This window comes from Oryctolagus cuniculus, chromosome 6, assembly GCF_964237555.1.
Source record: "Oryctolagus cuniculus chromosome 6, mOryCun1.1, whole genome shotgun sequence".
NCBI lineage: Eukaryota > Metazoa > Chordata > Mammalia > Lagomorpha > Leporidae > Oryctolagus > Oryctolagus cuniculus.
In genome coordinates, this window is record NC_091437.1 from 23,942,405 (window position 1) to 23,954,862 (window position 12,458).

At 49.5% G+C, this 12,458-nt stretch overlaps 1 protein-coding gene across 2 annotated transcripts in view; it reads left to right on the forward strand.

Moving 5' to 3' along the window:
- The first annotated feature begins 1,288 nt into the window (after positions 1-1,288).
- Positions 1,289-12,458, forward strand: part of TGFBI (transforming growth factor beta induced) — a 110,603-nt gene continuing 99,433 nt past the window's right edge. Inside the window, exons 1-3 of one of the 2 annotated variants that reach the window (XM_017341072.3) lie at positions 1,289-1,413; positions 2,172-2,309; positions 3,935-4,036. In XM_017341072.3, the coding sequence (XP_017196561.1) occupies positions 4,004-4,036 (33 nt within the window). In that variant the 5' untranslated portion in view covers positions 1,289-1,413; positions 2,172-2,309; positions 3,935-4,003. Of the gene's footprint in view, positions 1,414-2,171; positions 2,310-3,934; positions 4,037-12,458 lie in introns of those variants that run through there. The other variant, XM_017341073.3, reaches the window with a different exon arrangement.

Genomic DNA, 12,458 nt, shown 5'->3' on the forward strand with positions numbered 1-12,458 from the left:
GGGGGATACCTGCATCCCATATTGGAGTGACTGGTTTGAATGCTGGCTGCTCTACTTCCGATTCTAGCTTCCTGCTACGGTGCATTTGGCAGGCAGCTGATGATGGCTCAGGTGCTTGGATCCCTTTCACCCGCATGGGAGACCTAAACTGAGTTCTGAGCTCCTGGCTTCAGCTGTTTGGGGAGTGAATCAGCAGCTGGAAGATCTCTCTCCATCTGTTTCTGTGTCTCTCTGCCTTTCAAATAAAAATGAAAATACACATTTTTTCAAGTATTAACAACTCTATCATTCTTCTAATGAAATATGTACTCCTGTTCTTAAATTTATCCTTTAAGACTAAAGCAGTCCATCGAGAGTTGATTAAGACATAAATCTTATATTCCTTTTTAAAAGTAACGTGTTTATCTTTTTGTAATTATTTTGGCACCATAAAATTTGGTAGAGGTCTAAATTTGTGTGAACCGGTTTACAACAAGTGGAAATCAGTAAATATTCTTTTTTTGATAGGCAGAGTGGGCAGTGAGAGAGGGAGAGACAGAGAGAAAGGTCTTCCTTTTGCCGTTGGTTCACCCTCCAATGGCTGCCGCGGCCAGCGCACTGCGGCCGGCGCATCGCACTGATCCAAAGGCAGGAGCCAGGTGCTTCTCCTGGTCTCCCATGGGGTGCAGGGCCCAAGCACTTGGGCCATCCTCCACTGCACTCCCTGGCCACAGCAGAGAGCTGGCCTGGAAGAGGGGCAACCGGGACAGAATCCGGCGCCCCGACCGGGACTAGAACCCTGTGTGCCGGCGCTGCAAGGCGGAGAATTAGCCTAGTGAGCCGCGGCACCGGCTAAATATTCTTACAAATAAACGACTGCTTGTAACTGGTTTAGTCATTCTAATAGAGACAATAGAACTTTTAGTAGAATCCAGATTGATTTTTGAAATGCAAACAGCGATCCCACAGAGAATTTGTTTCTAGGTTTTCTTTCTTTGCCAGAAAAGTAGTAGATTTAAAAATCTGAGCTTCTACCTATTTTTGGTTCAAGCTATAAGTGAGCTTTAGTTTATGAATCTTGAAAGCATATAAAAATTCGAATTTACTTTGTTTAGAGCACTTACTCAGAGAAGCATGTCTCTGAGGATTGTGACGTCCGTGTATATTTTAAACAGATTGTTATTGACTGTCTCCCGTGCTTCACCTACTATTTTAGGACTGACGATGTGGGAGTGGATAATACAGAGTGAAACTCCATGCCAGGTCAGAAGTTGGGGAGTTCCAGTAACTGTGTGAGGTGTTGAGGGCTGTGTCGTTCTGTCTCAGTGTTCACCCTCTAGTGTTGCAGTGTGAGAGCGACACAGACAGGGTGTCCATGAAGGGGCAAGGCTGCGTTCCAGGCAGACTTTATGAACTCAGAAGTTGGAACTTCGGGTAATTTTCTATCCGACGCTACTCCTTACAAATACTCTCTTCAGCTATCCTTAGCTCCTAAACGGTACACAGATTATGGACTGATTTGCCAATTCCTGTTCTAGGGTATAAATATATATACTTTGATACTAAAAAGTCTATCCTTATGTTTGAAAAAGCTGGAAAACATGTTTTATGAAATTTTTATGATTAATTTTTTAACATTTTAATCTGAGAGGCAGAGAGAGAGAGAATATGAGAAACTCCCATCTACTGGTTCATTCCCCAAAAGCCTGCAAAGCCCAGGACTGACTGTCTAAAGCTGGGAGCCAGGAACTCAGATTATGTCTCCCAGGTAGGCGGCAGGGACCTACTGACTTAAGCTGTCACTTGCAGCCTCCCAGAGTGCGCATTAGCAAGAAGATGAAGATTGAACGCAGAGCTGGACTCCAACCCAGGCACTCCAGGCCCCCGCCAGCCATGTGGGAGACCTGGTTGGAGTTCCAGGCTTCTGGGTTCAGCCTGGCCAAACCCTGTCCATTGTGGCCCTTAGGGGAGTGACCCAGTGGTTGAAAGATCTCTGTTTCTCTCCATCTCTCTCTCTCTAACTCTGCCTTTCAAATAAATATTTTAAAAAAGAGCTTTGGAACAAACAGTAATGTGTTGATTGCTTTTACTATGTTACTATTCACGTATATTAACATCATTTTAATTATTTAGCTGAAGGTGTTGATTTTTCAGTAACGTTTTGTGATTTTTTTTTCTTGTTGCCACGCAAGTCTCCTTGTGTGTCAGCGCTCACAGTTTTTGTCAACTCGAAGTCATTTTCATCAATCAAAATTGAAGACCCCCAGTGGATGATCTTTCATTGAAGATTCTTGTGGCCAGTGACAGCTACACTCTTAAGATTCCTGAAAGTGAGTAGGTGTCCTTGTGTTTTGTCCATTGGTAGGTTCTGCGTTTTAAAGATTAAATGATTTTTCATAATAATACCAGTGGGATTTATTATTTTTATTTTTATTTTTTTTGACAGGCAGAGTGGACAGTGAGAGAGAGACAGAGAGAAAGGTCTTCCTTTGCCGTTGGTTCACCCTCCAATGGCCGCCGCGGCCAGCGCACTGCGGCCGGCGCACCACACTGATCCAAAGGCAGGAGCCAGGAGCCAGGTGCTTTTCCTGGTCTCCCATGGGGTGCAGGGCCCAAGCACTTGGGCCATCCTCCACTGCACTCCCTGGCCACAGTAGAGAGCTGGCCTGGAAGAGGGGCAACCGGGACAGAATCCGGCGCCCCAACCGGGACTAGAACCTGGTGTGCCGGCGCCGCTAGGCGGAGGATTAGCCTAGTGAGCCGCGGCGCTGGCCGATTTCTTATATTTTTTAAAAAGATTCATTTCTTCATTTGAAAGGCAGAGTTACAGAGAGAGAGAGAGAGAGAGAGAGAGAGAGAGATCTTCCATTTGCTGGTTCACTTCCCAAATGGCCACAATGGCCAGAGCTAAGCTGATCCAAAGCCAGGAGCCAGGAGCTTCATCTGGGTCTCCCACATGGGTGGCAGGGGTCTGGATCAGAAGTGGAGCAGCCGGGACTTGAATGGGTGCCCATGCAGGATGCTGGCTCTGCAGGAGGCAGGGTTACCTGCTGTATCACAGGGCTGGCCCCCAGATTTCTTGTTGAAAATTAGGTGCTTCTAAAGCATCTCATTAGAGTAACTTTATTCCAAAGTTATCTTAATCTGCCAGCCAGAGATACTTAAACTTAAATCGCTTTTCCTGAGAGTATTTTAATCCCATGTATAAATACATGAGAGCATTTAAGAAAGTTCATTGAAAAATGGAATTAAAAGATAAGTTTGTTTTGGTGCAAAATATTTTTAAATCTGTACTTATTTTTTGAAAACCCTTTGTGTGTGTGTGTGTGTGTGTGTATCTGTACCTTGTGTTACATACATAATTATGTATCGTGGCAACCATCTCCTCAGAAACCATTAGATACCTGTTTTAGTAAATAACCAGTAATACCAAATTTAAATTTATAGAATGGCACATGGGGGAATTCTAAGAAATTCATAGAAAATGTGTATTATAAAATAAGAGTTCATGGATTTCTTTTTTGTTTTTAAGATTTATTTATTTATTTGAAAGAGTTACACAGAGAGAGAGAAAGAGATCTTCCATCTGCTCATTCACTCCTCAGATGGCCGCAATGGGTGGATCTGCACCACTCAAGAGCCAAGAGCTTCCTCTGGGTCTTCCCACATGAGTGCAGGGTCCTAAGGACTTGGGCCATCTTCTACTGCTTTCCCAGGCCATAGCGGAGAGTGGATGGGAAGTGGAGCAGCCGGGACTTGAATTGGTGCCCATGTGGGATGCCGGCATGGCAGGCGGCAGTTTTACCTTCTCTGCCTTCTAGTGCCAGCCCCAGGAGCAAAAATCCTCTTTCACCAGCATAGAGCTTAGCTCCATTCCCACTCACCTTTGCAATCACGGTCGCTGCGGTGTCCCTGCGACCCTTTGCTCTCGGGGGTTTCTCCCCATCTCCCACAGGACTCCTGTGCATCGCTGATCACTGCTGACGCCTTGGAGAAGCGGCCTTGATCTGCTGCCTTCTGAGTGATGAATCCTCTGGTGCGTCTCCACGTGGATGTTGTGAGTGAGGGCATGGGGTGGACAGCCTTTCCCTGGGTCAGGAAGGGCAGCTGGGACGCCCTCGTCCGGCACTCCCCCGGGATTAACATTGTCATGTACTTCTTACACGAAGAGGAGACATTCTTCCGAGAAGAGACTCCCATCATGCACCTGTGTTTCAGTGGTGCAGTGAGCAGAGCCATCCTGGGCTGGGAGGGCGGCCACTGTCCATGGTGCACTGAGCTGGTGGTGTGTGCCGGGGAGCTGCAGCCTCTGATAAAGAGCTGATCTGCGTTGCTGAATACCGTGCGAGCTTCATGTCCTTGGGCCTCCGCCAGTGCCAAGTCAGCTGCCTGGCCTTCACTGAGTTCGTGAGGCGGTGGGGGTGGAGCTTGCCCAGCTATGTCACGGGGGATGTGCTGGTCCCTGAGGTGAGGACACCCTGGAGGAAGCTCACGCCGAGGTCTCTGAATGCCTGGGCAGAGCATGGTTCCCCGAGCTGCTGCTCGTCAGGGAGCCGGGCCACCAGAACTGTTCGCGTAGCACGACTGGCTGTTCCCTTCTGTGCGGGTGTGCATTGTAAGATCCATTGCTGAAATATTTTAGGTTAATTTTTTTTTGACAGGCATAATTAGGCAGAGAGAGAGACAGAGAGAAAGGTCTTCCTTCCGTTGGTTCACCCCGAAATGGCCGCTACGGCTGGCATGCTGCACCAATCCGAAGCCAGAAGCCGGGTGCTTCCTCCTGGTCTCCCATGCAGGTGCAGGGCCCAAGCACTTGGGCCATCCTTCACTGCACTCCCTGGCCACAGCAGAGAGCTGGCCTGGAAGAGGAGCAATCGGGACAGAATCCGGTGCCCCAACCGGGACAAGAACCCGGGGTGCTGGGGCCGAAGGCAGAGGATTAGACTAGTGAGCCGCGGCACCAGGCGCTGGCCCTAGGTTAAATATTGATATAGTTTGCAAACTATCTTGATGGATTACTGCAGAAACATTTGAAAAGACATGAGAATTTGAAAAGCCAGCCATCTGCAGTGGGAGCACAGACAGTGAGTGTGGACCTGTTGGTCCATGTGCTCAAAGCTGCCCGTGGTTTCCAGAGTGCTCAGCCTTCCCTAAAGGCATATTTTAGCTAAATTTATGAGACTGAGCTTGCAATCCTTTATGTCTTTTACCGAACAGTTTTGTATTATTTTTGTTGTTTCTGGTTCATCTTGGCATGAATACATATTACAAAATTAAATTTAAAAACTAAGTAAAATCAAGATACAACGATTTAATTACACTTATAAAATTTTAAGTACTACGTAAGATCATCTTGTGATTCAGCAAACAACTTGTAATTTCCAATATACTTTGAATTCCTCTTTATTAAATTACCTTGGGCGATAACTGGCATTAGATTCAATAATACTAATTCATGCCGCAGAGGTTCTGTGAAAAGGAAAACGCTGCCGGGACTGCCCGTTGATGAAGTGCACCGCCCAGATGCAGAGGCCCGTTAGGCAGGGTGTGTTTGGGAGGCACTCGGCGTTCACTGGCTGCCTCCTGTGGGCCTGGGACCCTGCCAGATCCTTTGCTCAAGCGATCCCATACTTCCGTGACAGATCAGCCTGTTCACGGCTGCTGCCCGTGGCTCCGGGATGAAGATGTGTCCTTACGTGACCCACCAGGCCCCACGAAGGCCATCTCTTCCTGCCGCCTCTGCCTCCCCTTCACGGAGCTGCACCTGCTTGGTCCCTGCCTCAGTTTCTCGGAACTGCCCCACCGTGGTCCCCAGGGAGCCGCGCTGCTCTCTTCCTGGCAGCGCTGCACCCTCGGAGCTTTCCTCCCTGGAGGCCTGCGGTGGTGCTGGGTCGCCACCCACTCAGCTCAGGTCCTTGGCTCAGGGGCGCCCAGCACTCATTCCGTGGCTCTTCGTGAATGTGCTTATCACGGCTGTCATTTACTGTGTACATGTCTGATGAGTCCACTTAGCCACCACAGTGGGCTCCCATCAGCTCAGGATCACTGCTGGGTTGTGCCTACTGTTTTGTCCCCAGTGTCCAGCTAGGTGTGGAGCACAGTAAATTTACTAAACTACTTTTTCAAATTCTTCCCCGAAGTACTGCCCCCATATCTTAAATTTCTAAGAAGTCAATTCAACTAAAAAAGAAAAAAAAAATAGAGGGCTGGCGTTGTGGTGTATGTGGTAAAGCTGCCACCTGCAATACCAGCATCCCCTGTGGGCTCCAGTTCAAATCCCGGCTGCTCCGATTCCAACCCAGCTCCCTGCTAATGCAGCTGGAAAAGCAGCAGATGGCCCAAGTATTTAGGGCCCGGCCACCCATGTGGAGGACCCAGAAGAAGCTCCTGGCTTCCTCCTGGCCTATCCCTAGCCATTGCAGCCATTTGGGGAGAGAACCAGTGGATGGAATGTCTCTCTCTGGATAACTGCGCTTCAAGTAAATAAATAGAAAGTGAAATGTGTATATTATTTTTCAGTTTGGAATATTTTTCTTGTGGGGAGCAATCCGGACTGGACTGAGTTACTGGAATTAAGACTTATTCTATGCATCTGCTCTCCCACAATATGGCGCTGGGAGAGAAGTAAACAGCTTCCGCACAGCTGCCTCCAGTTCAACTAATAAACTGTAGGACTTGCTCCTGATTGGAGGAGAGCAGCGTACTCGGCGTGTGGGCAGCCGAGTTAGGATTGGCAGAGGAGGACTATAAAGGAGGAGAGAGATGGCATGCACCGGGAACATCTGAGGGAACACCTGTGCAGCCCCCCAGAGAGCCGGCCGGCGGTGTGCCGCTCCCCTGCGGAAGTGGGGAATGTGGCCAGGGGGAACTGCCCTTCCACGGAGGTGGAAGGGATAGTAGCCAACCCGGGAAGAACCAGCAGCAAACCCGGGGAGGGCCGAGCAGACAAAAGAACAGCGCAGGGTCCTGTGTCGTTCCTCCGCGAAGAGGGGGAGCGACATAATGGTGCCGTGACTCGGATAGGAAACCTAGGCCGGATAGGAAACTTAGGAGGGAAGAAACGGGAAGAACTGGGAAAATACCGGAGAGAGAGACTAGCAAACAGCCTAGGGAAAAGCCGGACGATAAAGGTGCCGGAAGGAGCTATTGAAAGCCTAGGCATAGACTCGGATACGGACTACGGGGGAAGCTGGGAGAAATCTCTAAGGTCGAAGGCGAAAGTGAAAGCTAGAACAAACAGACTCGGACGCGGACTGTGGGGAGAGGCCAGGAGAAATGAGGGAGGAGTATTGTTGGAGGAAAGCTTGGGGAAACATACCGGGTAGAGAAAAATGTTAGGGAAATTGAAGCCGCGGGGGGCAGGCCGAGGCAGATACGAAAGCCACTTTGGGATTCTCAAGTTAGCCCGGGAATAGGGGGCGAAAAGTTGAAACCAGAAGCTGAAACGTAAGCCAGATTGGGATCCGTCTGATTAGCCCGGGGAGCAAAGGACGGGAAGCCAAATCGTGGGGCGGAGACGTAAGCTGGGTTGAATTCGCCAGGCTAGCCCGGGGAACTTAGATTGAATGCTAGTGGCGGACACGTAAGCTACGCTGTGTGACTCGCGGAGGCTGCCGTGTGCAGAGAGAGCGTGCGGGGCACAAGTAGATAGGGAACGGGGCTGGCGCGAGGCCGTGGTGCAGACGCGAAGGGCGTGGAGACCGCGGAGCACGCGAAGCCAAGCCGCGCAAAGCCGAGCCACGCAGATGAGAGAGACGCGGGCTGAAGCGGCTCAGAGCCGGCGAGGCGCCGAGAAATAGCCTCGGGGCGGAGCCTGCCGGCAGGGCGAGGCGCCGGGAGGCCGCGGGGATAAGAGAAATAGAAGTTTAGAAGTAAAGTGAGAGAAATAGGAATGCTGGAAGATAGAAGTAAAATGGGAGAAATAGGAATGCCCGGAGATAGAGAAATAGAGAAATAGAAAGGCCTCCCCTCAACATGGCAATTAGAAGGCTTGGATTCGGTCTGCCCGATTAAGTGAGGCGATGAGCACCTGCGGCGGCTAGCAGCTTATGCGCCGCAGGTCACCGAAGACAGGCACGAATTAACATCAGTAAGGCCTCCCCACAAAAAGGCAATGAGAAGGCTTGGATTCGGTTTGCCTGATAGGGCTTGTAAGCCCCTGCAGGCAGAGCAGAGCATGCGCTGCAGGGCACCGAACACAGGCACGCATCAGCGCCTAAAAACCTCCTCACAACATGGCGAAGAGAGGACCCGGATTCGGTTTGCCTGATTGATAGGACTTGTAAGAGCTTGTGGCAACTCTAGCAAGTAGAGCAGAGTGTGTGCCGCGGGACACCGAAGACAGGCGCGTATCAACGCCAAAAAATAAAAAGAAAGGGGGATCTGTGGGGAGCAATCCGGACTGGACTGAGTTACTGGAATTAAGACTTATTCTATGCATCTGCTCTCCCACAATATGGCGCTGGGAGAGAAGTAAACAGCTTCCGCACAGCTGCCTCCAGTTCAACTAATAAACTGTAGGACTTGCTCCTGATTGGAGGAGAGCAGCGTACTCGGCGTGTGGGCAGCCGAGTTAGGATTGGCAGAGGAGGACTATAAAGGAGGAGAGAGACGGCATGCACCGGGAACATCTGAGGGAACACCTGTGCAGCCCCCCAGAGAGCCGGCCGGCGGTGTGCCGCTCCCCTGCGGAAGTGGGGAATGTGGCCAGGGGGAACTGCCCTTCCACGGAGGTGGAAGGGATAGCAGCCAACCTGGGAAGAACCAGCAGCAAACCCGGGGAGGGCCGAGCAGACGAAAGAACAGCGCAGGGTCCTGTGTCGTTCCTCCGCGAAGAGGGGGAGCGACATTTCTAACTAAAAGAAGTTTTTAAATATTCTTACTACTAAGCAATGACGGTACCTTGTGACTTGTAAGTGACGATTTTGTGTCCCTTTGTTCTGAGACGGTGATCATTGCCACTGCTCTGTCTTTCTCAGGGGCTCTGCCTGGGCAGGCGTCTGCTGTCCCCTGGCCTCTCTCGTTCCCAGAACAGGAGGAGGAGGAAGACCTCAGTCAACAGCAGTGGTGTCGGTGGCGTCAGTTAAAAGTAGAGCCACTTTCTTGCAGTCTGAGCTGCTACTATTGCAGATCACATAGTTTACAACTTTGGATTTCAGGGGTGTGCGGAGGCAGCATAGACTAGAACCTAAAATCTCCTTGAGATAACGGAGCAAACAGATGGACGAGAAATGGCTTCATCGAGATGGTGTTGGGAAGCCGTGGGGCGTTGGGAACACTGCAGAGGTGGGGCTCGGGCTTCACCCGGCTTTCCTTTGGTCTGCTGTCCCGGGGCTGGGGCCGGAAGTATACTGTGTCTCCCCACGTGGAGAAGGTGGCAGAATGCCTGTGGCATCTGTGCTGGTAATAAGGCAGCAAACCAAGAGGGACTCACGAGGGGAGCCTGCTAGCAGGAGAGCTGCTCACTGCCGCGGCCTTTCCTGCACGGTGAGAAGTCACTGCTGGAGACAAGGCCAGCAGTTGAACCTCGCAAGCTCGCAATATCTTGAATCCGAGAGAAAAAGTAACGCAGGATCGTCAGTTCATGTAAATTACCCGGCTGGCCTCACTAGGTTGATCAGGGAAGAGCAAAACGTTTCTGAGATAGCCAAAACCAAGAGAATATAGAGTATTTTTAATTCTTCATCTAGTAAAAATTAAAGCTGTCTTCATTACTTTGGAAATTGTTTATCTCAACAAGAAAATTCTGGATAAGTGAATGCATTTGATATTAGATTCAAACGTTAGTCTTTAAAAATCTGTTTAGAGCACTAAGCAAACTTGTGCATGTTAAAAATGTGTCTTTGCTTTTGGTAGAGGATTCTGGAAATGTTTGGGTAATTTTGTGGGCAAAAGACAAATGGAGGGATGGGCGTGTGGCATGGTGATTGAGATGCCTCTCGGGGTGCCCCTGTCCCATAGCAGAGTGCCGGGACCCGGTCCCAGCTCCGCTCCTGGCGTTGCTGCTAATGCACACCCCGGGGTGGGGGGCGGTGGATGATGGCCCACGTCCTGGGGTCCCTGCCATCTACACGGGAGACCCAGGATTCGCCGCCCATGCAGGTGTTTGGGGAGTAAGGTAGCATATGGAAGCGCGCGCTCTCTATGCCTTTCAAATAAAAATAAATAAAATTGAAAAATCTTCTAGAAAATCAGGGGAGAGAATGTGGGGAAAGGTGGTTACGTAGATTGTACCAATGGAAAACAGAAACAAGATTCTCAGAGTTTTGCTTTTCCTGGTTCGTGAGCCTTGCTGGCTGCATTTGTACTGCACACCCTACCAAGAGAGTGAGGCAAAGAGAGGCTGATTGTTAGATGTGTGAGCATTGCTGGTGCTTTGCCAGTGAGTGATAAATAATGAAGGATCATTCCTGCAGCGCGCCTTGCCTCTTAATTGATCTGTTCTCTTGTTTTCCTGTTAACTTCCTACAGTTAGCATTGTCAAAGTAGCAATCGATTTTATTCACATTATTAATTCATTACTGAACCTGACAATGCTTTTGAAGTGTAGCCATGTTTAGTACGAGAAAGTGAGCTACTCTATTACGTCTCTGTTGTTCCTACCTTTATAATATTTGGATGAAAGCTGAGCATTTGACATCTAAACCCAAGATCAAGATTTAAAAAAAATACTGATATAAGACACCAGGGGGCGCTGTTATCCAATTCTTCCTGGTGCCCGCCAGGGAGGCAGACAGGTAGCCTTCTGCCTTGGGGAAGCTCCCCTTCCGGGTGAACAGTGTCCACATCCACCTGTGTTCTGCTCTGTAGATGATCACTTAAGAAGGCTGGTTCTTGGGGGGCTCAGTATATGTTTCATTGTTGTAATGCCTCAGAGCTCCTTTTGAGATCGCCTGTGAACTCTGTGTGTTTCCCTGTCCTCAGTGGGACCACAGCGTTTGTCTTTTGAAAGCAACTTTAATTTCTGAAAACAACATGAAATTACTGGTACCAAGGAGATGAAGATGGGAAGTAGTCAAATCAGACGGTGCTGATGTAGTGGTCTTTGCTGTAACCAAAACAAACACAGAAACTGCTCTTAACTGTCTGCTCTTATACAGGGTGTTCTGAGCTGTGGGGAGTTAAAGGTGCTGACTGTATGACAGATTCCCAGCTCCCAGAACCATCTTTGTTGTCCTGGCCACTGGCATGCACGTTGTGTGCCCCTGCAATGCGGAACTCCTAATGATAAACACCCACGGGGTCACCTCCCCGGGAACCTGCCGCGTGGGTGGCCACTTCAGTCTTTCCATGCGTCCTCCCTTACCCACTCCTGAAGTCACCAGTGTACATTATTTCCTTACCTCTTCATAGAATGTTATTACACAGGAGTATATGAGTCCTTAGAAATTTGATTGTAATTGTTTTAAGTTTATAAAAAGGTATCATGCTTCATATGATCTTTTGGGCTTTTTCAAAAAATTTATTTGACAGGTAGAGTTATAGACAGTAAGAGAGAGAGACGGAGAGAAAGGTCTTCCTTCCATTGGTTCACCCCCAAAATGGCCGCTATGGCTGGAACTGCACCAGTGTGAAGCCAGGAGCCAGGTGCTTCTCTTGGTCTCCCATGCGGGTGCTGGGCCCAAGCACTTGGGCCATCCTCCACTGCACTCCCGGGCCACAGCAGAGAGCTGGACTGGAAGAGGGGCAACCGGGACTAGAACCCACACCCATATGGGATGCTGCTGCCGCAGGCAGAGGATTAACCAAGTGAGCCACGGTGCCGGCCCCAGTGATCTTTTGGACTTTTAAAAAAACTTTATATTGGGGTCAGTGCTTTGGCACAGTAGGTTAATCCTCTGCCTGTGATGCTGGCATCCCATATGGACACTGGTTCGAGTCCTAGCTGTTCTTCTTCCCATTCAACTCTCTGATGTGGCCTGGGAAAGCAGTAGAAGATGGCCCAAGTGCTTGGGCTCCTTTACCTGCATGGGAGACCAGGAGGAAACTCCTGACTCCTGGCTTCAGATCAGCTCAACTCCAGCTGTTAATGGCCATTTGGGGAGTGAACTAGTGGGTGGAAGACCTTTCTCTCTGTCTCTCCATCTCACTGTCAGTAACTCTGCCTCTCAAATAAATAAATAAAAATCTTTTAAAAAAAGCACTTTATATTACTATCATTCATCTATTTTGCTTTGTTTAGCTGAGTTCCATTTCCTGTTACTGTTGTATAACATTGCATTCTTTGTTGAAAAGATTCATTTATTTGAAAGGCAGAGAGACAATGAGAGGGGGAGAGACAGAGACAGTGAGATCCTCCCTCGGCTTGTTCACTTGTTAAATGCCTGCGAGACCCCAGGCTGGACCTGACCAAAACCAGGAGCCAGGGACTCCATCCAGGTCTGTCATGTTGGGGCAGGGACCCAAGTGTATGGGCCATGGTGTGCTACCTTCCCAGGTACATTAGCAGAAAGCTGGGTGGGAAGCAGAGGAGCTGGGAC